Here is a 27,909-nt window from a genome sequence, read left to right as displayed (position 1 = left end):
AAAAATGATTTAGAAGCTTGGGCTGAAGAAAGGTTAACTTTTGTCTGTTCTCAGTCAGCAGGGCCGTGATGGTAGAGGGTGGAGGTCAGCGATATTGACAGTGGTAGAGCAGACCCTCCACAGAAAGGGTGAGGGGAGAACATCCCTGACACCTGCTACAATGAGGATGAGCCTTGAGGATGTGATGCGAAGTGAAGTAAGCCAGAAACAAAAGGACAAATACTGTATGATCCCAATTATATGAGGTAATACATGAGGTAATGAATTTGCTAGAAGAGGTAAATTCATTGGAACAAAAAGATTAGAGGCCACCAGGAGCCGGGAGGGGGAGGAGGAGGGGGAGTTAGTGTTTAACAGGGACAAGGTTTCAATTTGGGAAGAAGAAAGAGTTCTGGAGAGTGCTGATGGCTGCACAAAATCGTGAATGTGCTTAATGCCATCGAAGTGTATACAGAGAAATGGGTAAAGTGGTAAGTTTGGTGTTTTGTGTATTTTACCACAGTAAAAGATATCCACCCCCCTCCCCGGAAAAAGGAGGTGAGGTGAGGCGGGGTGCTGGAGCACTGTCATGGGAGTGCGGGGATGGAGAACACACTCAGCAAGGCTTTGATGGGAGAGGCATTCTGGAGAAGGGGTCTTGTTTGACCGGCTACCTGGCCCTGCCACTTCCCGTGGACCGGCTGGCTGACAGGGTGACATCAGGGGCTTCCTGCCCTCATTTCCTGAGAGAACTAGGGAAGCCACCATGGATGACCCATCCCCTGCCCTCGGGGGTCCATCTGTTCTAGGAATCACCAGGGTAGTGATGCTCCTCAGCTTCAGTCATGCTCTTCTTCCCTCTGGACAGCCCAGGGAGGGTTGAGTGGCCTGTGAGGACCCACCAGCGCTAGTCAGGATGCCACAGGAGAGGCGTGGCCAACATCACAGCCAGGTGGCAAGAGGGAAGCCCTGCTCTCCTGGGACCCACGGGCCATGCCCTCATGAGCTCCAAGGCCTGGGGTGTCTGCAGTCCCTCCTTGCCTTCTGAGTCACCATTCAAACCCACCAGCCCTTCCGACAGGAGCTGGAAACAGGCACCAAACCCTCTGGAAGCTATTTTTGGGGTTCATCTGTTCTTTCTGATTTCTCCTCTAGATTCCATATTTTCCCACCCCCAGATCTGAAAGAGCTAAAGATTCTGGAAATCATTCATCATTCCCCCTCTCCGGGTGCTCTCCCTCGCTGGACAGCTCAGCTTGCAAGCGGTGCCTTCACCCCCACCTTCCTGTACCACTCCCCCCTTCTTTTCTGGATCCCCACCCTCACCCTCTGGCCCCCAGCTCTGCAGGCGGCATGGAGAGCAGGCTATTTGTCTGACATCATCCTCCACTCCCTGGCCTGCTAAGAGTTACTCACTCAGGCAATCCCTGCTCCGCCAGAGGAGGCTGTCCAATTGCCAAGCAACCCACTGCTGGCCAATCACAGAGCTTAGAGGTGATGTCATGGCCAGAGCGAGCAGCGGTGCTGATGTGGGGAGAAGCCCAGGGTACCACTAATTGAGGGAGTGAGGAAGGGAGCAGCTCGCCTCGAACGGGACTGCAGGTAAGTAGGAATGAAATGCAAATTATTTGAGGCTTTCAGACAAAAGAGAAAAAAAAATAGCAGTGGCAGAGAGAAGTGAGGGGTCTGGCACCATTTGTGTCGCCTTTTGGTGTCACTCGATCAATTAAACTTTGTCAAATCCTGGGGGAAACGGGGTGATGTGAAAAGAATGGGGCTATCCCAAGGGGTGAGTGGGGGATAGAGTCAGTCCTTCTATTCCAGAGCTCAGGAGAGAGAGAGACAGGCGGGAATTGCCAGGGTTTCTTTCAGGTCGGATATTCATGGTGAGTTTTTCTGCATAAAAATGTTCTGTTGCTCAGGCAGAACGGTTTTGTTCAAAGTCTGGCTTTGCCTGAGCTGGCTCTAATGCCCAGACCCGTTTCAAGCTAGCATCTGCCCTGGGTTTTACATTTCCTTTCCCGACCACAGTTTTCCTTGGCTCCTTTTCTTTCTCCTCTATCTGCACTGGGTTACTTTTTGCTCCTGGTTCTGAGGATACAATGAGATCACTGCCTCTTCCTCGCCCCGCCCCGCCCTGGGGTCAACCTGCTCCTACCTGGGCAGGGCCAGGGGGCTGTCAGGCTGCAAACTGCGGGAAGCCACAACGGCCACGCCCTGGTCCCCGCGGGTGGCCGAGCTGGCCCCTCCTCGCTCAGCCCACTGCCCTCGCCAGGAGTTTAGGGATTGCTCTCTTCTCATCCAGGGGGCCAGGACCGGGGATTTGCTTGTCCAGTGGCCAGGTCTGTCCCCACGTGGTGATGCTGTCTTTGTCTCATTCCTCCCAGGAAGACACAGTCAGGTGTGGAGGAGTCCCACTGTCCTGAAAAAAAAAAAAAAAAAAAAGGCAGGTCCCCTGAACCCCTTGGGGGGGGTCAGAAATACTGAGGCAGCCCAGGTCAGAACCCCCTGGGCAGGGATAGCCCCGTGTCTCAAGACTGAGAGAACACATTGGGAGGGGATGGCCAGCGGTGGCCTGCTGGAGTCCTGCGGGGTGGGTGGCAGGTTGAGAGGGAATGTGGGAGAATCTCTCTCTACTGAGGCTGAGGCCCCCTCTAGGGGGAGGAAACCTCTCCCAAAGGCAGGGTGCCAGGGGGAATGAGATCATCCATCAGATGAGGAGATAATCATAGTGCTGGAGTGAGAGGTGAGGAGGCAGAGGGGCAAGGTCTGATTAGCAGCTCCACCGAACGAAGCTAGAGCCTCCAGAGACCCTACCTGTCCTCTAGGGCCAGCCAGCACCCTCTCCTCAGCTCGCCCCAAGCCTCCACCTTGCTGCTAGGAACTGTGCTTGCACCCTCCTTGAAACCCACTCATCACCAGTGCCAGAGCACCTGTCAGCAGGTCCCAGCCCTTCTGGGATCCCCAGCTCCACCCAGGCCACTCCTGGAACAGGTTTAGAATGGACAAGGATCCTTAACTGCTAGATGGATCCACCAAGAACATTGTAGGGAGTGAGCTCCCCATCACCGAGGGCATTCAAGCAGATGTTGGCTGACTACCTGCAGGGTGGCTGTAGAGATTTCTGCATTGTGTTGGAGACTGGTCTTGGTTAGTGTTTTTCAAACTGCAGATTGAGATCCAATAGTGTATTGTGAAATCCAATTAGTGGGTTGTAACTGGTATTTTTTTTCCAAATAAAATGGGATAAAATAGAGTAGAAAAAAGTCGAAACACATCCCATATAGTGGAGTAAATGTTTCCTCTACCTTTTTTTAGTTATGTATTTTCCGTTATGTAAATATTTATGAATATAATGTTTATATTTATAAACATATTTTATAAATATTATTATATTTATAAATAAATACAATATATTTATGTTTATATTTCAGTTACATGTACATTTATGTGTATGTATGTAGATGTATCAGTGACTATACATATGTGTGTATGTCAGTATTATGACATGTACATACTGGATCATGATACAAAATGCAGTTCTTTATTGTCGATCCCAGCAAGAAAAAAACATTGGCTAAGTGACCCTTGTGACCTTTTCTAAGACTGTAAGCCTGTGGATAACTTTTACTAGACTATGAACTTCTTTTTAAAAATTTTTAATTTTTAATACACATAACATGAAATTTACCATTTTAACCATTTTATAGTGCACAGTTCAGTGGTATTAACTATATTCACATTGTTGGGCAACCATCACCACCATCCATCCCCAGAACTTTTTTCATCTCTCCAAACTGAAACTCTGTCCCTGTTGAACACTAACTCTCCATTCCCTCTCCCCCGAGCCCCTGGCAAACCCCCATTCTATTTTCTGTCTCTGTGAATTTGACTACTCTAGATACCTTATATAAGTGAAATCATATAGCCTTTGTCTTTTTATGACTGGCTTCTTTCACTTAGCATAATGTCCTCAAGATTCATCCATATCATAGACTATGAACTTCTTGCAAGGAGAACTGTCGTGTTCAAACACGTCCCAATGACCACGTACAATATAGGTGTCCAAAATCCAAGTACTGTGTTAAGTGGAAAACTGTGTCTCTTTAGGGAGATATTGTGTTCTAAAGGACCTATCAAAAATTGAGAAGTCTGGTCTAAACTGTTCTTCCTGAGCAGAGTGTTGATCAGACATACTATTGGCTGGTGGGGTGCTGAGAGTGTCTTGCATTTTTTTTTGCTTAATATTTGCATTTCATTTTGGCTCAATAAAAGAAATTCCAGGGCCAAGCAGGTTTGGCTGTCTTCTCTCATCCGACTAGGTCATTTAAACTACATTTGCCCTATGGGATGTAAGTGTGCTGACAGATAAGACTAAAAGTAGAGCAATAAAGATTGATAAACTGAGATCCAGAGAGTAAGGTGTGACAGGAAAGAAGGCAGAGAAGGAAGGTAAGAGAGAGGTAAAGAGAGAAGGACAGAGTGTCTGCATTAAACCAACAGTATAGAAAGAACAGGAAAATTCAGATCTTTTGTGCTGTTGATTTTAAATAATTGGATGTTTTCAAAATCAAAATCATAATTCAGAAGGGCTTAATTTTTCCCGAAGTCTTAAGATCCTTTCTCCAGACCCCCTTGATATCTTTATATTATTTCTCACTTAACTGGAGACTATCATTTGGAGATACAGAATTCCCAGAGATTTTGAAATCATAGGTAGATAGAAATGAGACATTTATTTGGGGAGGAGGATAGAAATTTGGGAGAAAATTATAAAACATTCAAAATGTGTTTTATAATGCCCTGTAGAGAAACAAACTCTATTCCCCCTCCCCGCCCCCCGCTTTTTTTGGCTTGGCTAATAAACACTCATCGTGTAAAATTTAATTTGCTTATTAAGTTGGAATTTGCTATATTTAGAGATGTGATAGACTGGAAAAAGATTATTTTTTCTGTTTTTCTGTGAGGAAGAGTATAGAAAAAAAAAACCTCTTCTGATATTTTAAAAAGCATTTTGCAGGTTTTTACATTTTTCTTTCCACTAGGAAGACAGGAAAATACACAGATAGAGGTCCACTACCCCGGCTTCCCCACACACACCTACGCTTCTGCCTTCCCTCCCCAGCTCTCACTGGTCTTTTTTATCCATTCAAACTGATCTTTGCCGTGTGTCCATTCCCTTAGGGCCCTTCTGTCCGAGGTAGGTGGTAGGAGGCAAGAGGACAGAACAGATTGGAAGGGGTAGGGCTCTGGGGTGATTGGCCTAATTTATGGCAGAGAACAAACCAGGGGTTGTGAATCCAGAGAAGGGAGCTGAGTGCAGACTGTAGGGTGAGAGACCCAGCGGGCGAGGGGGTGAGGCAGTGTGCAGAGTTCCAGTGGATCGTTTGGGGGTCAGTGCCCAGAAATGCAAGCCAGGTAGAAAGCAAAGTTGAAACCAAGAATGAGGAAACAGGTGGATAGATTCCGTTAGCTGATAGTGCTAACACAACTTACCTGACTATTGATCCTGGGACAGGTGTATCTGTCTTCTTCATCTGCCACCAAACAGATATGTAAGGACTCAGTAAGTATTCCATGAACCATGTTTGAGGAATATATTACCCCAGAAGTAGTCTGTCTAGCTAACCAAAAGGTTTTTTTTAACAAATTAAAGAACTCAGGTACAGAGCAGATATGGTATTGATAATGGTGACAAAGAAAATACTAGAATTTAGATTGTTTGTCTAATTATTTTTCTTTATTGGGGGGCAGAAGGAGAGGGAGAGAAAGAATCTTCAGCAGGCTCCACGCCCAGCACAGAGCCTGACACAGGTCTTGATCTCACAACCCTGAGATCACAACCTCAGCTGAAATCAAGAGTCAGATGCTGAATCAATTGAGCCACCTGGGGGCCCTGAGTCTTTGTCTAATTATAATCAACATATTTATAGAGCTGAACACAAATGTCAAATATCTTAAGGCTAAGGAATATGTCTACTAAATTCATCATTGTATTACTTCCCAGCACCTTCCTAACGTAATGCATAGATTCTCAATAAATATTTGTTGAAAGAGTAATTTAAGGAAGAAATCAATAATAGTAATCCAGAACTGAAAATACAGATCACTGTGACAAAATCAGAAGGTTTGTGGTGAAAGGAAATAAAAGCATGCAAAATCTCTCATCTTTCACAAAGAAAACCATTCGCTACTGTTTTCTTCTTAATGTAATAAAACATAGATATAAATGATTTTTAACTTGGAGATTAAAACAAGATGTAAAACTTGCAAAGCACTGGGGGAAGAATGAAAGAATAAAGAAAACAAGAATAATATTGTAAAAGATGAGAATCTTCCTTGGTCGTAGCTAAATGTGGGTTGGGAACCTGGCTCTGCTCCTCCAACTTAATCTTGGGAGAGGCACTGACCCTCTTGGGTCCTCTGTCTCTTCATCTGAAAAGGGTGGGAAATGGAGATGCCAGAGATCACCCCGGCTCCTCCCATCTACGGGCAGAGAGCTTGACCCATGGAAATGCCTACAGATCTATTGCTTGTTCTCTGCTGATGTGAAAGTGATTTAATTTATTACACTTGATAGGGCATGTGTATGCATTTGAACAGGACTTTCTGAGGCAAAGCCTGTTGTAAGAGAGAACTCAGTGGTGAGAACTTTAAACCCTGGGGCTGCCCATGGTTGAGAGGCAGATGTGGGGCAGGCAAGGCTTTGTGCGCCCTTCATCCACATGCCCTAGGCAATCATCCATCCTACTTATATTTACACTTTGCCTTGGATATGAGAAAGTACCGTGGAACTTTGAAGGCGTTAGTTCAAATCCCATCTTTATCATTTTCTGCTTGTATGACTTTGGGCAAATCAAGTCACTTGCCTGAACTGATCATCAGTAGAATGGGGATAATAGAACCTATTTTATAGGATTTGGAGAGAATGCAGTGATAAAATATATATGCCAATTTACAACTATCTAGAAATAATGGACATTAGGAAGGAAAAAAAAAAAAACTAGAAGGAAATGCCAACAGTGAAAAGTAACAAGATGACAGGGATTTCTTTTCTTTTCTCTGTCACATAGGTGTTCTGAAATAGGATATTAATATGTTTGTAACTAAAACATTACATCTAAAATGTATTTGTGCCTGGTAAACTGTAAAGCACTCCAAAATATTGCTACTGGTGTGACTAGGACTCAGATGAGTAGGGCTTCCAAGTATTCTGAGTCCAGGATCTCCCATGGTACCAGGGTCGCAATGCCTTGCACTCCATCCAGCGACCCTGAATGCAAGTCCGTGCCCTGGAATTTCGCTTCTAATATGTTGATTCTTCTGTACGTATTGAATGGAAAACAGAAGCAGCCCAGAAAGTGCCGCCACTGTAGATTATTTGGGGCTGTCGTTTTTCTAGACTTAATTTTCCTTCTTTGGCTGGCCTCTCAACGTAGCTGTTAAAACAGGGAGGGGATCCTTGGACTCTGTGCTTGCCAACAGGTGACTCCTCTTTGTTTCCTAGAAACACAACCAAAATGGCATTTCCAAGCCCGTTAGGTGCTGTCTGGGAGTTGCTTCTGACCACGGCTCTCACCATCTCTTCTTCATGAAGCCATTAGAAGCAACCTAGGCTGGGATGGTGGTTAGACAAGCGCTAGCTCCCAAAAGCCGGCTTTGCAGTGATTACACACTGTTGCGCTTTGCCCACTCGCCCTCTGCGGGTCTCACTGGTCCGGTCTTGGCCTGTGCTCTAGTATCGGTTCCTTCTCCCTTTATAACATGGTCCCTGCTACTGCTGGAGAATTGCTGTGGACCCACACAGCATCTGCAAAACTTTCAGAGGCTCCAAATTCTCACCCTGGGGACCTGTTTCACATTTTCATCACCCCAAACACCTGCGGTTATTTTAGGATCCAGCTGAGGGCTTGGCACTGAATTATATAGTCAATAAATATTGTGGAAAGAACCACATTCAAGAAAAAATAATTTATCTCCTTTTTTTTTTTTTTTGCCCAGATAAGACATATAGCTTTCAATCAAAGTCTTCTGATCAGCACAAAATAACCAGGGTTACTGTGCAGAGATAGGATTCCATGACATTTAGGTGGGTTGTACAGCTGATTTCAGGCACATACATCACTTCAACAGGACTAGCACAGACCTAAAGAGCCACCTCCCTCTTCTGCCCATGATTAGAAGTCCCGGATCACCGTGTCCTTGCTCTGATTCCACGCCAGAGTCTATCCTCTCTGAACACCCTCACCAGGGACCACTCTAGTCAAGCCACTTGCATGTGCATTAGCTTCTTACCCTTCAAAAATAGTCCACAAAGGATTTGACACATCCTAAAAGCCTTATCTGGGCATTCTTTGCAGTGATAAATAAAACACTGGCTCCCTTGGGGAATGTGGGCAGTCAGAGGTGCCTCAGGGGATCAGGGGTGCGCCTAGTAAATGGTCATGATGCCACAGCATCAGAGAACTGGGTGCTCATCTCTATTGGCTCCTGGTCATCGACTGCATTACAGAAAGCCTGGGAGCATGGGGCACCATTTCTGGTCACTTTAAATCCCCATCTTTTCATGCTGCTCCCCCACGTGGCCCCCACGTGGGTTTTCCCCTCATGTCCTAGTGTGTGGGAGGAGGGAAGGGCTCAGTATGAAGGGCAAGGGCACTGGAATTCAAAGGTTTGGACCCTGGTCCCAACTCAGCCAGTGTGACCTCAAGATCTCTGATCCCCGGGGAGGAGCATATTGGCACTCTGGAAGGGACAGTTGTTGGTTGTGTGGGATGGATATGTGCAGTTCAGAGTGTTTAGTTTATCCAGCTGTTGCCCACTAAAGGCCTGGAGCTCCTCTAGTTTAGTGACCATCAGAGAGTCCCACGTATATTTCTGGGAGTGAGGCTGTCCTAGTTGAGACCCTCAGGCTAGTGATCAGAAAATCACTCCACTCCATTGCTGACATTCTGACGTTCGAGGGGAAAACTGGGGGCTCTGACCTCTTCACTTTAGACATCTTTCCCCCACAGTGCCACACGAGATCCCCCTTCAGTCAACAGCCTTAATTTCTAGACCTTCTCTCTCAGCCACCCCGTCTGCCAATCAAAACATACTCATTCTGCGTCTTGTCTCTTTATGGCCTGGGTCTCTTCTCGGTTGGGTTATTGCTAACTAATTATTTCTACCAATTAGGTTAATGGTTCAATCTATCAACAAAAATGTGTGATCACTTCCTTTTCTATACATAGACTCTTAGATGCTGGAGCTGGAGTAAATGTATAGATTGGTTTGCAAACGGAAACAGTACTGGGTGGGATGCAAACAGTTGAGGCTGTTACTTGTTCTAGGCGGGTCCTCATCACTTTGTGCCTAGTTCTGGCTTCCAAACTTCCTCTCCTATTCTTTTCCCCAAGCTGATGCTGCTGGAAGAATCTTTTTGCCTGAGTAGCAGCTAATGAACATCTCAGCTCTGCTCTTACTACCTGTAGGCTTTTGTGTCATTAACCTCACTCTGCTGAGCTTCAAGTTCCCTCTCACAAATAACCTCAGAGAAGAAATTGAAATAATGCTTGTGAATTTTCTAGTACCAAGCAGATGTTCAAGATGTGGTACCTATTCTTTTTGCTATTATCATCAGCATCCCCATTTCCCCTCTCCCCTCTCAGTCCAAAGATGTCAGTGCCTTCCTACTGAATAGAATATAAAGTACAAATGTTTTCCCTAGTCTGCAGGTCCCTCATCTTCCTATTGCTATTCTACCAATTGGTCCCAATGAGTCCTGCATGCAGCCCAGGGGGTCTTCTCTGTTCCCCAATAAATCCAGTCTGCACGCCCACACACTGTCAAGTTCCAAAGCCATGGCAGGGATAGAGGCACCTGCAGAATCTGATTTGCCTCAGAAGCCCAGCACCCTCTGACCTTTGCTGTCTGAAACTTGAGTCCTCTTACCACCTGCTATGTTAGATCAATAATGGCCAGCACAGGGGCTGGGATGCCCAGCAGCCTGCACCCATTAAAAGTGCTGGGGAGTGAGCACTGGGCAAGAGTCAGGAAGCCACTGTTGTGGGCTCTGCTTCTGTGGCTATTGACTGAGTGGGTGTAACTCATCTACCTTGAGTTGGGGACCGCTTTGATCTTTGCTATGGCTGGATATAGTCATTGTCCTGGTCTTCCCTAGTGCTGCCAAGGCCTGGGACTGGCCTCTGCCATAACAGAAACCATGCAAAGAGCCTCTATGAGGGCCAGAGTTTTGTCTCAGCACAGAGTTTTGCCTTATGATGCTCTGATATGTAACGTTTTGGATAGAATTTCCCCCAATGGGCCTGGCTCATGTCTACTCTGGCCTCTATAGTCTCTTAATTTTTATCTTGCCTCCCTGAATTCCTGGCATTTTGTCCTCTTTGACCTTGAGCAATGACATCCCTTAATGCCCTTCTCCGGCAGATGCAGGACAGGCTTGGTGGCCCTACTGCATTGCAGGTATTTTGCTGTGGCCTGACAATGTAACCCAAGCTAACCCAAGCCACCAAGTCATTTAATAGATTTGACAGTGTTGTGAGAAGCTTGTAGGGACCAAGCCTAGAGACTAAGGCTGGTTTGTGGGCCTTTGGATTGACTGAACATGCCCAGGAAAATGATCGGAGCTGCTGGTGCTCTAAGATGGCGGGAACAGAGGCCTCAAAGCTGTTCTAAAGGGCCTCCAGGCCATGGGTTAGCATAACTAGATCTTCCAAGTGGTGTGCATCTAATCTGGGTCTAACCCACCAGACAACCTGGAGTCCTCATGTAGCTGGGAGTGCTGGGGAGGTAGGTATGACTGGACCCATTCAACTCTGATTCTCCATGTTAATTAGGGGCAAAGTCAGGCCCCCTGCTTTGGCAGCCACCACCCAGTGGCTTAGAACCCCTCTTCACTGCTTGGCCTTCTTGAAGAGTCTACGCCCTACCTCCTGCCCCCTTCTATCCTTTCTCAGAATGTCCCACAGGCAGCAACATCTTTTGGGTCTTGAATGCAATAGAGATGATGTGACTATGGCATAAGGATTTATTGTACCCATAAGTACAAATATACAGATTACCTTAAGGAACAAGTCAACTGTGTATAAGCACTAGTAGCTGAGATAAGGTGGAAGAATCCCAAGTTTGAACCCTGGCTCTGTCTCTTACTGCGTGTATTAGTTTCCTGCAGCTGCTGTAACAAATGACCACACACTTAGTGGCTCAAAACAACACAAATTAATTCTCTCCCAGTTCTGGTGTCCAGAAGTCGAAGATCAAGTTGTCAGTAGGGTCACAGTCTCCCAAAGACTTTAGGGGAGGAAACTTTCATGCCTCTTCCAGCTTCTGGTGGCTCCAGGTGCTCCTCGGCTTGTGTCTGCATCAGTCCAATCTCTGCCTCCCTCTTCAGATGGCCTCTCCTCTCTGTCTGTCTCCTCTCTGTGTGTCCCTTATAAGGACTCTTGTCATTATATTTGATGCCACCCAGATAATACAGAATGATATGACCCTGAGGTCCTTAAGTTAATTAAATCTGCAGAACCCCTTTCCAAATAAAGTCACATCCCCAAGTTATAGGAGTTAGCATGAGGACATATCTTATTGGGAGACACATTCAATCCACTACACTGGATGGTCCTGGAAATGTCACTTACCCTCTCTGAGCCTCAATTTCCACATCTATAAAATGGGGACAACAATCCTTACATCATAAGGTTATTATGAAAATGAAAATGAAAGTATCTGACACATAGTAGATGCTCTATAAATACACATTTTTGATTATGTAGACTCCAGCCCTGTGAAGCAGAGAGCTCTCAGTTACTAATCCCTTGGCTGTGCATACCTCTGCCCATCTCTGGAGTGTCTCCTGTTCCATGCCCTAGTCTTCCTTCTCAGCGTCTCTGATCTATGTTCTCTACCTGGTTCCTTATGCTCCTACAACTCCTAGCACAGTATCTTCCATAGAAGTATAGAAAGCACCTATTCATGTCTTTAATTAAACCATATCTACAGGCCAGACTGGCATTTCCTGAGTCCCCAGAACCATGGAGGAACTAGCATCCAGTCTCTCCCTTGGTCACAAAGGAAGAACTTAAAAGTGATAAGACCTGGATCAAAGAACCAGCTCTACCACTAAGTAGCTGTGTGACCTTAGCTAAGAGTCTTAACTTCTCTGAGCCCCAGGTTCTTTATCTGAAAGTGAAGCTGATGATATCTGTCTTGTCAGCCCAGCCTCATGTGAAGATTAATAGGGACAGGACAGGAGTTGTAATCTGTGCTCCATGAGTGGAAGGCCTTAATTATCATGCCCAGCTCGGGCTGAGGGGCACAGTCCTTCATTCCAGGTACCTACCCCTACAGAAAAAGTCCAGCTCAGTCCCCCTTCTTTCTCAGAGTGTCATTCTCTGCCTCACTTCACTTACTTGGACCCCCTGCTTTAGATCCATTACCTAGGTTAAGTCTAATGCTACTCCCTCTCCTGGCAAGGGCTTGCTCACCCAGCCAGTCACCTCATCAATCAGCCTGGGTATAAGCCAAAATTGTGTGGAATGGAGCCTCGTGACCAGGGATGTCACATCCAGGCCCTGTTCAGGGACCCACTGGTACTGTCAGGATGAGCTTGACTCTGAGGAAAGAGGCCCATTGTGCTGCACAGAGAGGAGGGTGGTGCATGGCAGGGGCCTCTGACTCCAGAGAACACAAAGACGCTGCAGGGAAGAGAGCACTCTAAGGCCAGTTGACCTGGCTTTAAATCTCTGCTTTTATAACTCTCTAACCTCATGACCCCGAGTAAGCCACATAAACCCTCTGAGCCTCTGTTTCCTCATCTACAAATGGAGATTACAGTCCTTAATTGCAGAGCTGGTGAGGACCAGGGCAGTGACTCTGAAGCAGGTGTGTGGGTGGTGGCTACCTGATGGAAAAGGCAGAGGAAAAGAAACTCACATTTATTAAGTACCTCCTTTTTGTTGGATGCTGTACATATGCTTTTCTTATTGAGTTTGTGCAACTTAGTGCAGAATTAAGATGGAGAAAGCAAATTGGACATGTGAGTGACAGCTAGTAAGTGAGATCAAGTCTGAGTTTGACTCCACATTGGTCTGATCCTAAAGCTGAGCCCCCTGCTCCCATTGGCTCCCCTGCCCATTCACAGCTAATACAGGCCCCGGTTGCCAGAGGGAAGACACCTCATTAAGGAAGGAAAGGGGCTCTACATCAGTCTCAGAGCCCTTTGCCTTGTGAGATGCAGGCAGTGAAACTGTTGGCTCACACCACCCTCTGCTGGCACAGTGACCACTGAGGGTGACTGTATTAGTCGGCATTCTCCAGAGAAACAGAACCAATAGGATGCATCAAGAAAGAGATTTATTCTGATGGATTAACTCATGCGGTTATGGAGGCTGAGAAATCCCACAATCAGTCACCTGCAAGCTGGAGACCCAGGAAAGCTGGTGGCGTAATTTCCATCTCTGCACCAACCACATCATGATGACATTATTCTGTAATAATGTTTGTCTCTCTCATAGTCCAGGGTTATGTTAAATGGGGTCAAGGAGCGTTTAAGACAAGAGGTTCTTGGTGGGTAGTGAGTGAGGGGCCATCTGGAGTAGTATTTTGACATCCTCTGTCCAATTCCCTCTGATCTCATATCAGAACGGGCTGGGCAGGGGGGTCTGGGATGGGAATAGGGAGAAATTCAGGACACAGAGTTATTTTTTGAAAACCTCCCAAGTGATTCTGACTTAGGATTTGTCTCTCACCCTAACCTTTGCTTTAGGCCAGCCATTAAGTTGCACAGGGAGACAAATGAACACCTCTTGACACATACAGTTTCAGCAAATTCATGTCTGATACTCAGGGGGCTTGAGACTAGAAAGCTAATTATGAAACTATCATTTGTGCATGGAAACTGAACTTGATTGTGGTGATGTTGAACAGGGGGTCTGTGTTTGGGAAAGGGAGAGTGGGTGTGTAGAGTTCCTGGAGGTGGGAGCAGACCAGGTGCCTCCTGGGATTCCCTCCGCAGTTGTATAAAGACCTTTCTTAAGGGAATAACCTGTCAGTGGTAAAATATTCTCTTTTTCAGATTTGTGACAGCATCCTGAGCTGGTGACAGACCTACTTTGTGACTTTCAGCCAGATTCAGCCCTCACATTCCAGAAAACATGACCCTCGCTGGTATGTACAAAAACTGTTTATGTGATGGGGCACCACAGCATAAGATATTTCTGTGCACACATATATGTACTTACATAGGCACAGAGAAGGATAAAAGACTGACAGGAAGTACACCTAAGGGTTAAAAGAAGTTATCTCCAGATGATGGTTGGGATCACCATTGAGCTTTTCCTCCTTTTTACTCATCTGTGTGTGTTTTTAAAAAGTTTTTAAAATGCACATATACTATTTTACACTTAATTATGTTTTCAATTTGTAAAAGGAAACGAGGAGGAGAGTGCCTGAGCACTGTGCTGGGTTTAGCTGAGAATAGAGAGAGCTTGAACATAGTGGAGCTTAAAACAAGGGGCATTGGCCCCAGAGTGGTGGGGGTACTGGCAGGAGCACATGCCAGGGCCAGGGCAGAGGTGGGCTGGACTTCACTGTATCAGCTCTAACCTGTGACTTCCTGGTTTTCAAATCCTCCCCTGACACGAAGAGGCTAGACGGTGGTGGGGGTACTCCTCCAGCCCTCATGGACACCAGCACCTCTGGCTTTGACCACTGCACTGGGAAGGTCAGAGAAGACTCACATCCTGACCTTGCCACTCAGTGAGGGTCAAGACTAGAGGGATGGTGGTGAGCTTCTTTACCTTTCAGAGAAGCACTGCTGAATGCTTTGAGTAAAATGGAGTGTGGATTTCCTGCATCTTGGAGCAAAGTAAATGAAATATTCTGGCAAGCATGAGGAAATAGAGAACTAGGTCTAGGGTGCCAGGCTGGGGCAAAGGCACTAGTGCTTGTGGTCTTTACCTGAAGGCATTTTGCATTCAGTACTAAGAAGGGAAACAATGTACTGAGGAGAAGATGGGATCATCTGGGTGCTCTGGAAGGCTCAGGTTCTAATAAGATGGACAGAAGTGGATCTAATCACACACAGGAATCCTAAACCAGGCTGTTCAGGGCAAACAGGGCTGGATCCTCAGCCAAGGGGTGGGTCTGGGTGGTTTAGGTGCCTCTCTGGAGCCTGGTCACTCCTCACTGCTCAGGCACCCAAACTCTCACGAAGGCTGACTTCTGAGTCTAGTAGGGGTCACCATGTTGTCCTGTTGGTGTTTCTGCAGCCTACAAAGAGAAGATGAAGGAGCTTCCACTGGTGTCCTTGTTCTGCTCCTGTTTTCTGGCCGATCCCCTGAATAAATCATCCTATAAATATGAAGGTAAGTGAGGGCCACCATTGGGAGAGGAACTTGTGGAGGGTTCCTGGGCTTGTATCCATGAATACCACACTCCTGTCCCAATTTCATGAAACTCTCTTCCCCATATCACGTTCTCTTTCCTAGAGCCAGTAAAATCACCACAGCTTATTCTGAGGGTCTAAGCACCATGTGAAGCCTGGTGTGGGGCTGCAGCTGGGGGACTAGACAGCAGTTGAAAATCTGAATCAGACCCTCTGCCGAGTGATCTTGATCTTAGCTTTTCTTCATTCATTTAACAAATGGATGCTGTGGAGGATACAGAGGTGAAGCAGACAGAGGTTCTGCCCTTGGAGAGCACCTAGAATAGAAGACAAGATGCAGTATAAATCACTAGATTCCACGGTTGACAGGCCTCCTCTGTGAATGGTGGAGAATGCTCTGAGAGTCCAGAGGTAGAGAGAGGACTTCCACCTGCCGTCACCCAATGAGGGGGCTATGCTGACCGGGACCTGTGATAGGGTCCCAGGACACTGGCAGGGAGCACTGAATGACCACGTTCTGCTCAGGGAGGGGAGGGAACAGGTCACCTCTTAATTTCCCAGGGATTAAAAGGAAGGGACAGTTTTGTTCTGGAAATGAGAGATGAGAGTGCTTGGGTTACCTGAGATTGTTTTTTCTGTCTAGGCTGGTGTGGGAGACAGTGTAGGAGGAAAGATCAAAGCCAGCGGAAAGACAGTGCTGACTGGAGAGAAAGAAGAGAGCAGGGTAGGAGGGAGCAGGGGAGAGGTGGCAATAGGATGAGCCATCAGATTGGTAGTGGGATGAGGAGTGAATGGGTGGTGGGTGGTGGGCAAATGCACCACTGTTGGCCACCAGTCAGGACAATTTGAGCAAGAGCTCAAGTATGGGAGGAGCCTTGTTGCAGAAGCAAAAGCAAAAGCAAAAGCAAAAGCATTTGCTACAGCCATTATTAGAAACCACAAATCCTGGGACCTCTACTCTTGGAGCCTGAGCCCTTACTGTGGCTACCAACTCCTTCAGCCCCACTGGAGCCCATTGACCCTATTAGGTGCCAGGTTCAGGACCAACCCAGAACACTGGTCTTTGATTTGCCTTGGGGACCCCAGATTTCCCATATATGTATGCATGTGTGCATGCTTTTGGGGTGCCAATCTAGTCTACAGGGGGTGAGCAGCCTGTTTCCTGCTCTCTGCAGCAGACACAGTGGACCTGAACTGGTGTGTAATTTCTGACATGGAAGTCATCGAGCTGAACAAATGTACCTCGGGCCAGTCCTTTGAAGTCATCCTGAAGCCACCCTCCTTTGATGGGGTTCCTGAGTTCAATGCCTCCCTACCCAGGCGGCGAGACCCATCACTGGAAGAGATCCAGAAGAAACTAGAAGCAGCTGAGGAGCGAAGGAAGGTAAGTGCTGTCCTTTCTTTCTTCCAACTCAGCATGACAGGAGGGAGTTGGAGAAGATAAGAGGTGGCTCTGAGCTGAGGTCAAGTCATCACCAACCTACAAATATTTAGGTAGCCCCTCCCATGTTCAAGGCAGATAATGAGGTACCACTGAGGGAAACAAGGAAGTAAAGATCCCTGGTCTCTAGGAGCTTACAGTTTGGTTAGAGGGATAAGGCATTGCATTACATATGTCCAAGAGGTGGCCTAGTATGCACACTAACAGGAGGAAGACATTGACAAACACTAAGGATTTATGGAAAGGCTAGACAATCAAGGAAAGGCCTCCTTAACTGGGGGAAGGAGAAGGTCATGGTATGGTATCCTTCCTCACTTTGTGTGCCCTCTGTGCTTCCTATTGATTCTTATGGCCCAAATCTGGTGCCATCTTTATGTAAGCTTTCATCTTTGAAGCAGAAAATAATCTTCTCCCTTGGATTCTTATAGCATTTCCTCTCTACCTCTTAAGGCATATGTCACATGCTAGTCTGGATTAGAGTTTTATATATATATATATATATATATATATATATATATATATGTCTTACCTCTATGAGACTTTTTTCTTTCCCAAGTTGCTAGGATAGTGCTTGGCACATGGTATATAGTCATCTAGTATTTGTGAATGAATAAAGGAAGGAGGGAATGAATGAAGGCAATGAGAAAAAAGAACTGAGGGAATGGTGGGAGAATCCAGAAAGTGTCCTTGCTTCCTGCCAATGGGCCAGGGACCAGGCTCAGGGAGGCTGCATTCTGGGTGTAGAGTTCTTAAGTTATGGTGAAAACACACCATGGCATGCTCATTTTCAAGGGCCTCTTTTTCCCTTTGTGCTGCCTTAGTACCAGGAAGCTGAGCTCCTGAAGCACCTGGCAGAGAAACGAGAACATGAGCGGGAGGTGATCCAAAAAGCCATTGAGGAAAACAACAATTTCATCAAGATGGCTAAGGAAAAACTGGCTCAGAAGATGGAATCCAATAAGGAGAACCGGGAGGCCCACCTTGCCGCCATGTTGGAACGGCTGCAAGAGAAGGTAAGTGTTCTTGGTGAGAGAAGAGACTCCTGGAACACTCTCTTCCTTACATGGCAAGTATAAAGGACCTACATATTATTTCAGGTAGCAAACAGCCTCAGGTAGGAAAGGGGGTATTTCTGTTAGGCTGGATCCTTACAGAGTTTCAAGGGATGTTTTGGGAAGTCATTGGCAAGAAATGAGCTGAGCTTTAGAATTCCTTGGGGGATATTATGCACAGCTACACAATTGAAATTTCTCATTGTCTTAGGGAGATTAGACCTCTTATCTTCTAGAGAAAGCCTGCTTAATGCAAGAGAGTAAGGATGAACAAGCGGTTGTACATTCCTGGTTCATCCTTGAATGGACCGATTCGATTTAATGAAAGGTGATGACTTGGGCTCTTGGCTCTAAGCCAAGGGCATGATAAGTTGAGTTGACCATTGAGCAGGAAACATGATTCTCTCCAAACCTATGATATGGACTGAGTGAGTCACTGGTCTTTCCAATATTCTGCCCTTTGTCAATAAACCAAATGGTGTCACTTATATAAGAGAAACGTGAGAGACTGGGATTGGTCCCACGTGTCAGCAGAATAACAGCCCGTTCTGCTGAGAACACGTTGGCCTCATTTCCTGAGTCTCAAGCCTGCCCCAGTTTCTCCTGCAGCTCCTGGGAGAGCTCCAGCTCTGTGTTTTATTTCCAGGAGCCGCCTGCTGCGCGGTGACTCCCGGGACCCGATCGGTGGCCTCGTCCCATGGTGAGCAGCGTGGTCCCCACTCCTTCCTGCCCATCCACCTAGAGTCTCAGGCCCTTGGCAACAGCTACTAGAAAGACTGGTTTCTTTACAGGGGATCTGAATGTTGCATAGGCCCTGCAGCTAGCCAGCATGTGGCAGCCCTTCCGCTCTCACACTCCACCATTCTAGAGGCAGTAAGACCTCCACCAAGTATCAGATGGGAGGGAAGTGATCTGGGTCTCATTTCAGTCTTCCCCAGTTATCGAGGGATGGCTAGGAACAAACTCTTGCAGGAAAAAAAAAAAAAATCTGAGATTGCCGTAAAATGGGGGCATGGGCTCTCAGGCCAAACCCAAAAGAAATAATTGGGGCTAGAGCCACGATATGGTATTTAAGTTGGCAAAAACACTTTTACTTCTTCCAACTCCTATCCTCCCAACAAATGCATGAGGTAAGCAGAACAGTGTTATCCCTATTTAATCGATGGGGAAACCATGTCAGAGAAGGTCAAATAACTTGGCCAGGGTCACACAGCCACTAAGCAGTGCAGCTGGGAGCAGAACCCAATTCTCTGGCTATGTAAGTCCAAGGGACTCTTTCAACCCCTGTTTCCGGGGGACCAGCCCACAATCATCCTATTGGCCTTTTGCCAGAGAGGGGACCATTGGAGACCAAAGAAAGAGAGCCCAGAAATCTAGGGTTCTGCCCAGAGAGCTCATGTGGAGGTCAATTCCAAGGGGAAGGGATTGAGAAACCCCCCAGTCTGGAGTAATAGCTATGGAGGTGGAGTAAGACTCAAAAAAGCAAGATGTCAGAGTCAGAATCCGAGTGGGCATCACTCCTTTGGGATTGATTGACTCCTTTGGACCCTTGGCCACTGATGAATGTGGGAGATGGAATAAGAGACAGGTGTGTGGCTTCTGCCCTGCTCCAAGCCAATGCTTTCTGTGTCGGTATCTGCATGGGTCACTGATCATCCACATCAGATTCAGCTGGTGTAAAGTTTAAAACTACAAATCCTTGGGAGCCTACTGATCTACTGTCATGGGGCACCTGAGGACCCAGCAGTATAACAAATTCCCTAGGTCATGCTGATACATAGCAAGGTTTAGAACCACTGCCCTAGATATAACACTACCCACACTTTCCCCAGGGCCATAGAAAGTTCTAGGGCTTTCTCAGGGATGGATTCATAGTTTAAGGTATATCCTGGGCTCCTGGACTGCCTCAGTAGGCCTACTCCAATCTGACTTTTGATATCTGGATATGATACTATCTGGATGATTGCCAGGGTCTGGCAGAGACAATATTTATGGAGCACCTGCCATGTGCAAAGTGCCATAGGAGGAACTGGGAAAGAAGAAAAAGATGTGCTCCCTGCCTCCAAGAAAGTCACTGTCCAATAGAGGACCCAGACAGATGCACAATGAACAGGGATGTAAGGCAGACCATAATGTGCCCTAGAGGTGAACACTAAAATCACAGAATTCTAGAGGTAAAAAGAGCTTTTGGTTTAGGGCCCTCTCTAAAAACCAGGGAGGCCTAATTGATGAAGCAGTTAGCGAGGTCACACAGCTGAAGGGTCTTTGAAGTCAGATCCCATCTTTTGGCTTGATTACACCGTCCGATGAAGACGGTTCTCATATACCACTTGTGAGTGAGTCCACTTTTTGGAGTTGGGTGACATTTCCAAAAATTCTTCAGTCAATTTATACTTAAGAGCCCTCATCTTTCACCGAGGGGCTGAAGAAAACAACTTGCACTGAGGGGATGGACAGAAATGAAAGCAGTGGTCACGTTGCAAGTGTGTGCAGGGGACATTTGTCATGAGGCCTGTCTGTTCTACCTGCTCCTCTGGCGTAGCTACACTGAGCTGCTCCCTACATTAAGTCAAGCAATGCACTCAGTGCAAGCCCAGGATGGCCAGGTGAAGGAGGGGGAAGCTGGTGGGCTCTGGGGTCGCTGTGAGGTGGGTCCCCCATGGGAGGTTGGTCCCAGTCAATGAGCTCCCTGGGGCCACACCAGTCCGCTTGCTCACCTGCCTCCTACCAGTCTCACCTGCCACCTTCTGCCCCTTCTCAGGACATCTTTGCAGACCTTTCTCTTCACTTCCTGCAGCAGCAATTCTTTACTTTGGGTTCTCTTGCCCCTTGGCTTCCCTTTTATCCCCGGGGAAGCCTGTGTGACCTCCCCTTTTTGCTCCCTTCCTTCTCAGGACAAGCACGCGGAGGAGGTGCGGAAAAATAAGGAGCTGAAGGAAGAGGCCTCCAGGTAAAGCCCAGAGGCCAACGAAGTTTCCAGAACAGCCGGACAGCTCCAGCAGCTCCGCAGTTCCCGAGGCAGCCTCGTCCGCCGTCGGCTGCTCTCCCAGCACTGGGGTTTGGGGGGAGGGGGGTGGCCAGGGGTGTTTCCTCTGCTTTTGGTGTTTGTACATGTAAAGAATTGACCAGTGAAGCCATCCTATTTGTTTCCGGGGAACAATGATGGGGTGGGAGAGGGGAGAGAAGGAGAGAATTTGGGAAAGAAGGTAGAGAAGGACTCATGGACATTGCAACCCTGCCCACCGCAGACTCAGGTCAAGTCCTTGGCTTTTCTTCACAGTGAACGTCCAGGCACCATGTTGAGGGAAGCTGAAAATGGGGCAGGAGAATTACCAAGTGAAGGGTGGAGTCCTGGGTGAGGCAGTGGCTGCAGGGCATGGCAGGAGAAGCCCAGGGAGAGGGTGGGGGGCCTGGAGGTATTGCTTCCGCCCTGCAACAGGTGGGATGAGGTCTGAGTGTGTGTGTGTATTAACCATTATCTTTTGATCATCATGACCAATGAAATATTTACTCCAGGTCTCCCGTTCTTTATTTCCTGATTTTGTCCTTTGAGTGGTGGGCAGAATATTCTTGAATTTGGTTTCTACCCATTAGGTGGCAGATGCCCCTTTTGTTCCTTAGTTGGACTATCAGAGCATCTGAGAGGTGCTGGACGAGGTGGGTTAAACATGCCAGCCTTTGGCATAATTGAAAAGTTTGCTTTTGCTTTTCTTCTTTTTCTTCTTTTTTTTTTTAAACCCCCTTTGTGGGTTGTCCATTATTGTATTGAGTTCACTGAATTAATGAGGAAAGAAATTCCATATTGCCTTCTGTGGATTGACATTCTGATGGTCCCCCACATGCATAGTAAGAAGGAAGTTCTCCTCACTTTGGGAGTGTGGTATTCTAGGTGGTTACAAAAGTGAGCAAGGAAATAAAATGTTTGTTAGTAGAAAGTGGAGGGATCCTTTCAGACCCAGCAGTCACCTTATCCAAAACACTAAACCATGATTGGGAAAGGAGTCTCCCTCTTCTCCTGCCCTGCAGACAGGGCCACAGCCTGCAGGTTCCCCTCTCTGCCCCACACATTGTAGCTTTGTACAGCTTTATAAATAAACCTTTTGGTATTGCCCCCACCCCAACCCACTAATGGTACACATTTGACTTCTTCATTTTAGGATGGGATAACAGGAAGCATCATTGATGATGATGATATGCAGGAGAGGAGGAAGGTAATGGCAATTAACACTTAAGCAGCACTTACTAGCTGTCTGGCAATTTTCTGGGTATATATCTATGTCTATATCTATATCTATCACTTAATCCTCACAACAACCCTACCCAGTAGGTACTCTTATCCCATTTTGCAGACAAGGAAATTGAGGTATAGAAAGGTTAAGTAACTTGCTCAGGGCCACACAGATAATACATAGGTGAATAGAGACTTGAATTCTGGTCATTTGCTCCCAGAGTCCAAGCCCTTAGCCACTGCACTGTGCTGTTTCTCAACACTTCTAAACTAGAATATGAGTACCAGGATAGTGTTTCTCAAAGTGCCAGTTGTGGCTCATTGGACTGTGAAATCAACTTATGGGAGCCACCCAACCTTAATTTTTTTTTAATGGAATAGACTAGGAAACAAAACAGGCAACAATGGAGATAGTATTTTGTAGAAGTTGTGTTTCAATTTTATATTTACATATGTGTGTTCCAGGTCACAGCATAGTATGTATTTCTTTCTGGGGGTTGCAATCAAAGCTCGTTGAAAGTCACTGCTCTCCAGTGAATGTGGAGACCAGACTTAGGGCCCCAGGGGCTTTAGAAGCTGCTGTGCTTGAGGAAGTGAGAGGCTTGGGGCCGTGCCATCTAGAACTGTCTGCTTCTGAGTAAAAGGAGACAAGAATGGCTTCAAGGGTCTATTCCCACAAATCTACCCCACCAGTATCTCCATCCTCCCGCGGGAAAACCCAAGGCTGGGAGGAAGCTTCATTCCCACTATTCTCTTTCACCAAACTCTTGCACTCACCTTTCATTCCCTGATAAACCCTAGTAATCCACTCCTCCATCCTTTGCAAAGGCAGTCCTCTTGCTTGGGGTGCTCTTCCCTGCCTGGCTGAATATTAATTCTTACTCATTCTTTTAAACTCAACTCAGATACTAAGTTCCCTGACTCCACCAATATTTCTGTACCTTTTACATGCTTTGATTACTATGTAATTATTTGTTTACCTATCTCTCTCATCTATTAGACTTGAAGTTCCTTGAAAACAGGAACCAGTTTTATTATTCTTTGTGTCCCAGGCAGTGGCTGCTCCAGAATTTCTTCATAGGAAGAATATGGGCAACAATCTAGTTAAAAGAAAGGCCAGGCCACTTGTCCTGAAGCTTCACTGATACACCATTTTACTGAAGCACTGTATATAAGACCCAGAAAACAATCAATTGTACCTATCAAAGAATATGGCTGATCCAGATTATGCAGAAAACTAAAATCTGTCAACAAGACACCCCCTGGGTCCCACTAATCTTCAGTGCCTGACACTGAAAACTGAAAACTCCAATTATGTGCTCAGCATGAAGCTAGCTTCCAAGCATTAAAAAGGATTCCTACATTGAAAGGTTTACACACCACTTGGGATACGAATAAAATGACCAAAGCAACAGATCTTAAATTTTCAGTTTATATCAAAATCCCTCTGAGAGCTTGTTAAAATGTACATTACAAGGTACATTACAAACATTGGGTGTTTGTAAATGAAAATAATTGGCCAGGCTTTTTGAAATATTATCTTTTTGAGGATGTTGCCTTGGAACCTACGTTTTAAAAAGCCATTTCCCAGCTTTTAGGTGCCAATCATGACTACAGTTTGAGGAATTCTGTACAATTAAGGACTAAGTCTTAGGCAGTATTTCCGAAGGCAAGAGGAAGGGAGATTCGTTCATGGAGTGGGCAGCACTTGAGCTGAGCCTTTAAGGATGAGCAGACTTTGAACAGAGAGGAAGAGGCAGACATAGGAAGGGAGAGTTGGAAATGTGAGTTGGGAACCATGAGCATTGGGAAGTAGTTGTTACCACAGAAGTGGATGAATTCTTCGTCCAGGAAGAGTATACAAAGCACAGGGCTCTTGGGATTCCCCTAGTGTTGTGGCAAGATGAGGAATTGGGGCCAAGGAAGAGCAAAGTAAGAGAGACATATTTTAAATCCTGAGATCCCAAACCAGTGGTTTTCAATGGAGGCAGTAATGACCCCTAGAGGGCATTTTGAACTGTGCAGCAGCAGTTTTGGTAAACAAAAGGAGCAGGCTCAGCGCTTCCTTTGAGTGGGTGGAGACCAAGGATGCACCAAGAGAATGTCCCACATCACATTCGACTTCTGAATGTAAATGAGAAACCCGTTTATGATCATCTAAGTCCAGAACCTAGCTCAGTTTTATAAATAAACACAACTACCCCCCCCATGCCAATTTAAATATTTGCTGACTTTTGCAGGAATATAACTTCTCAGGTCGGCTGGTCTCTGGTCTTTGTCCCCTGATCTATCTCATTCTTCTTCCTCTTTTCTGTTTCCTGAGTCCTATTCCTGTTCATTCACTCTGTCCTTGGACTTGATTCTTCTCTTCCACTCAGCACCTTCTCAAAGAGAAAAGCTAATTTGAACCCACTCTGAGAACACTAAAAAGCAAGCCTTGAGGGGTGCCTGGGTGGCGCAGTCGGTTGAGTGTCAGACTCTGGATTTCGGCTCAGGTCATGATTTCAGGGTCATGAGATGGAGGCTCCTGTCAGAGCACAGAGTCTGCTTGAGATTCTTCCTCTCCCTCTGCCCGCCCCCCCAATAAATAAATAAATAAATAAATAAATAAATAAATAAATAAAATCTTAAAAAAAATAAGCCTTGAAAGAATCATACTGCTTTCAAGTAAATTAAAGGCATGCCAGAACAAAGTCCCAATTGATTTAAAGGAACCCAACAAAACCCAGGACCAATAATGTAGAATTCCAAAATGTCTAGCATTCAATAAAACTTTATCAGGCATACAAAGAAGTAAGATAATATAACATTTACTTAAGAGGAAAATCTATAGATGCAAATATAGAAATGACAACTATGATGGAATTAACCAAGATTTTAAGATTTCTAGAAATATGCTCCATATGTTCAAGAAACTAGTGGAAAGCATAGAAGAAATGGAAGATGTAAAAAAGACCCAAATGCAACTTCTAGAATGAAAAATACAATTGGAAAAAAATATACTGGGTGGTATTAATGGCTGGTTAGTTACAGTAAATGAAAACTTGAAGGTAAAGACAAAACAAAGACTATCTAAAACTAAGCACAGAGTGAAAAAGGACTAAAAAAATGAAGAGGACAACAATGACCTGTGGAGCAAGATAAGATGCTTTATTATATGTAAAATTTGAGTCCCAGGAGAGGAGAATGTTGGGGGTGGTGAGAGAACAGAAAAATATATGAAGATGTAAGGGCTGGCATATTTGAGTTTTCATAAAAAGTATAAGCATCAGATTTAAAAATCCCAACAAACCTCAAGAAAGATAAACATAGAAAAACCATATCAAGACACATCCCAACCAAATTGTTAAAAAAAAAAAGTGATAAAGAGAGGGGTGCCTGGGTGGCAGAGTTGGTTAAGTGTCTGACTCTTGGTTTCAGTTCAGGTCATGATCTCAGGGTCGTGGGATAGAGCCCTCCCTCAGGCTCTGTGCTCCAGTGCAGAGTCTGTTTGGAGTTTCTCTTTCCTTTTCCCTCTACCCCTCTGTGCGCCCACTCTCTCTCTCAAATGAATAAATAAATCTTTTAAAAAATGATAAAGAGAAAAATCTTAAACACAGCTAGGGAAAAAAGACATTACATACAGAGAATCAGAGTTAAGAGTGATAGCACACTCTTGTCAGAAAATAATTGTTATGGGCTGAACATACAGTCCCCAAATTCCTATGTTGAAGTCCTAAGCCCCAGCACCTCAGAATGTGATTGCATTTGGAGATGGGTCTCAAATGAGATTGTATGGTGGGCCCTAATCCAATATGACTGGTATCTTTATAAGAAGAGGAGGTAAGGACACAAATGTACAGAGGAAAGACCATGTGAAGACACAGCAAGAAGGTGGCCATCTGGGAGCCAAGGAGAGAAGCCTCAGAGGAAACCAACCTGGCTGACACTTTGATCTTGGATTTCTAGCCTCTAGAACTATGAGCAAATAAATGTCTGTTGTTTAAGCCACCCAGTCTCTGGTAGTTTACATGGCAGCCCTAACAAACTAATAAAATAATGGAGCAAAATCTTTAAAGTTCTGAAAGGAAAAAATCTGGCAATTTAAAATTATATCTGCATTAAAAATATCCTTCAAGAATGAAGGTGAGGTAAAGACTTTTTTCAGATCATCAATATTGGAGAGAATTCATTGCCAGCAGATCTAAATTAAAAGAAATGATAAACTTTCCTCAGGCAGCAGGAACATGCTCTCAGATTTATTCAAAGGACTAAAGAGTATCAAGAATCATAAATATGGTGGTGCCTGGGTGGCTCAGTCGGTTAAGCGTCTGCCTTCGGCTCAGGTTCTGACCCCAGGGTCCTGGGTTTGAGTCCCATATCGGGCTCCCAGCTCAGTGGGGAGTCTGCTTCTCCCTCTGCCCCTCTCTCTGCTTCTGCTCTCTCTCGCTCTTTCTTTCTCCCAAATAAATAAATAAATAAATAAATAAATATCTTTAAAAAAAAGAATCATAAATATGTGGGTAGATATAAAACACATTTTTTCTCATTTAAAAATGTTTAAATCAAAATTAATGACAATGTATTGAAGGCTTTATAACACATAAAGGTGAAATGTATTACAAGAATGCACAAAAGATTGGAGGTGGGAGGGGCGCCTGGGTGGCTCAGTCGTTAAGAGTCTGCCTTCGGCTCAGGTCATGATCACAGAGTCCTGGGATCGAGCCCCGCATCGGGCTCTCTGCTCCGCAGGAGGCCTGCCTCTCCCTCTCCCACTCCCCCTGCTTGTGTTCCCTCTCTCGCTGTGTCTCTCTCTGTCAAATAAATAAATAAAAAATCTTTAAAAAAAAAATTGGAGGTGGGAAATGAAAGCACACTGCTCTAAGGTTTTTATACTGTAGGTGAAGGGGGATGATGTTTGACGAGAGACTGAAGCAAGTTGAGGATATCTATCATAAGTCTTAGAGCAACAATGAAAATAGCAATGCCAACAACAAGAAAGACGAGAACCAGAAAAACAGAGAGGCGTAGCTCATAAACCAAGACTGGAGATAAAATGGAATATTAAAAAAAAATCCAACCCAAAACAAGAGAAAAGAAACAAACACCAAATGGGGCAAATGTAAAGCAAATAGCAAGATGGTATATTTACATCTAACCACATGAATAATTTTTTCTTTTATTTTCTTCATTTTTATTGAGATATAATTGACATATAGCATGGTAAAAGTTTAAAGTGTACAGCATAGTGATTTACATATATTGAGAAATGATTACAATAAATTTAGGTAGCATCCATCATCTCCTATAGACACATACAAAAAAAAAGGGAAAATAAAGGCTTTTTCCTTGTGATGAGAACTCAGAATTTACTCTCTTAACAGCTTTCAAATATACCATATTGATAATTCACATTAAATTTAAAAGTTCTAAACACTCTAATTAAGATGCATAGACTGTCACATTGGACAAAAAAGCAAGATGCAGCTATTTCACAGACACAGGTAACCCACTTTAAATATAAATACAAAGACAAGTTAAAAGGAAAAGGATGAATAAAGATATATTATGTAAGTACCAATCAAAAGACAGCTAGAGTGGCCACATTCATATCAGACAAAGCAGATTTCAGAACAAAGATTATTGCCAGGCACAAAGGGAGAAAATATATAATAACAAAAGGAGTCAATTTATCAAGAGAAAATAATAATTCTAAATATATGTGCATCTAATAACTAGAGCTTCAAAATACACAAAACCTGATAGAACTGAAAGGAAAAACAGTTGGCCAACTTGACCAACTAAACTAAAACATTATATCCAACAATAGCAGAATGTACATTCTTTT

General features: G+C 45.2%; 1 protein-coding gene across 4 annotated transcripts; it reads left to right on the top strand.

The window, feature by feature from the left end:
* Positions 1-1,508: 1,508 nt before the first annotated feature.
* On the top strand, positions 1,509-20,825 carry STMN4 (stathmin 4). Of its 4 annotated transcripts, none has more exons than XM_035023167.1 (6): positions 1,509-1,581; positions 14,051-14,142; positions 15,246-15,341; positions 16,537-16,745; positions 17,624-17,815; positions 20,749-20,825. In XM_035023167.1, the coding sequence occupies exons 2-6, from the start codon at positions 14,130-14,132 to the stop codon at positions 20,806-20,808; spliced, it is 570 nt and encodes a 189-aa protein (XP_034879058.1). In that variant the 5' UTR covers positions 1,509-1,581; positions 14,051-14,129; the 3' UTR covers positions 20,809-20,825. The 4 variants fall into 4 exon arrangements, with proteins under 4 accessions (XP_034879058.1, XP_034879056.1, XP_034879055.1 ...); XM_035023164.1 differs by lacking the exon at positions 1,509-1,581 and adding an exon at positions 16,005-16,085 and having other exon boundaries at positions 14,130-14,142; positions 20,749-20,808; XM_035023166.1 differs by lacking the exons at positions 1,509-1,581; positions 20,749-20,825 and adding exons at positions 16,005-16,085; positions 18,501-18,538 and having other exon boundaries at positions 14,130-14,142.
* The last annotated feature ends 7,084 nt before the right edge of the window (positions 20,826-27,909 follow it).

Source organism: Mirounga leonina, unplaced genomic scaffold (genome assembly GCF_011800145.1).
Source record: "Mirounga leonina isolate KUSES-001 unplaced genomic scaffold, KU_Mleo_1.0 Mir_176, whole genome shotgun sequence".
Classification (NCBI taxonomy): domain Eukaryota; kingdom Metazoa; phylum Chordata; class Mammalia; order Carnivora; family Phocidae; genus Mirounga; species Mirounga leonina.
The sequence above is the reverse complement of the archived record's forward strand: the minus strand, read 5'-3'. Positions and strand labels throughout refer to the sequence as shown.

What these genes read in the sequence shown, in the direction of transcription:
- STMN4 (XM_035023164.1), top strand. An exon ending in CAGCTGAGGAGCGAAGGAAG is followed by an intron (nt 16,746 to 17,623) that starts GTAAGTGCTGTC and finishes GTGCTGCCTTAG; the next exon opens with TACCAGGAAGCTGAGCTCCT. An exon ending in TGGAACGGCTGCAAGAGAAG is followed by an intron (nt 17,816 to 20,748) that starts GTAAGTGTTCTT and finishes CTTCCTTCTCAG; the next exon opens with GACAAGCACGCGGAGGAGGT.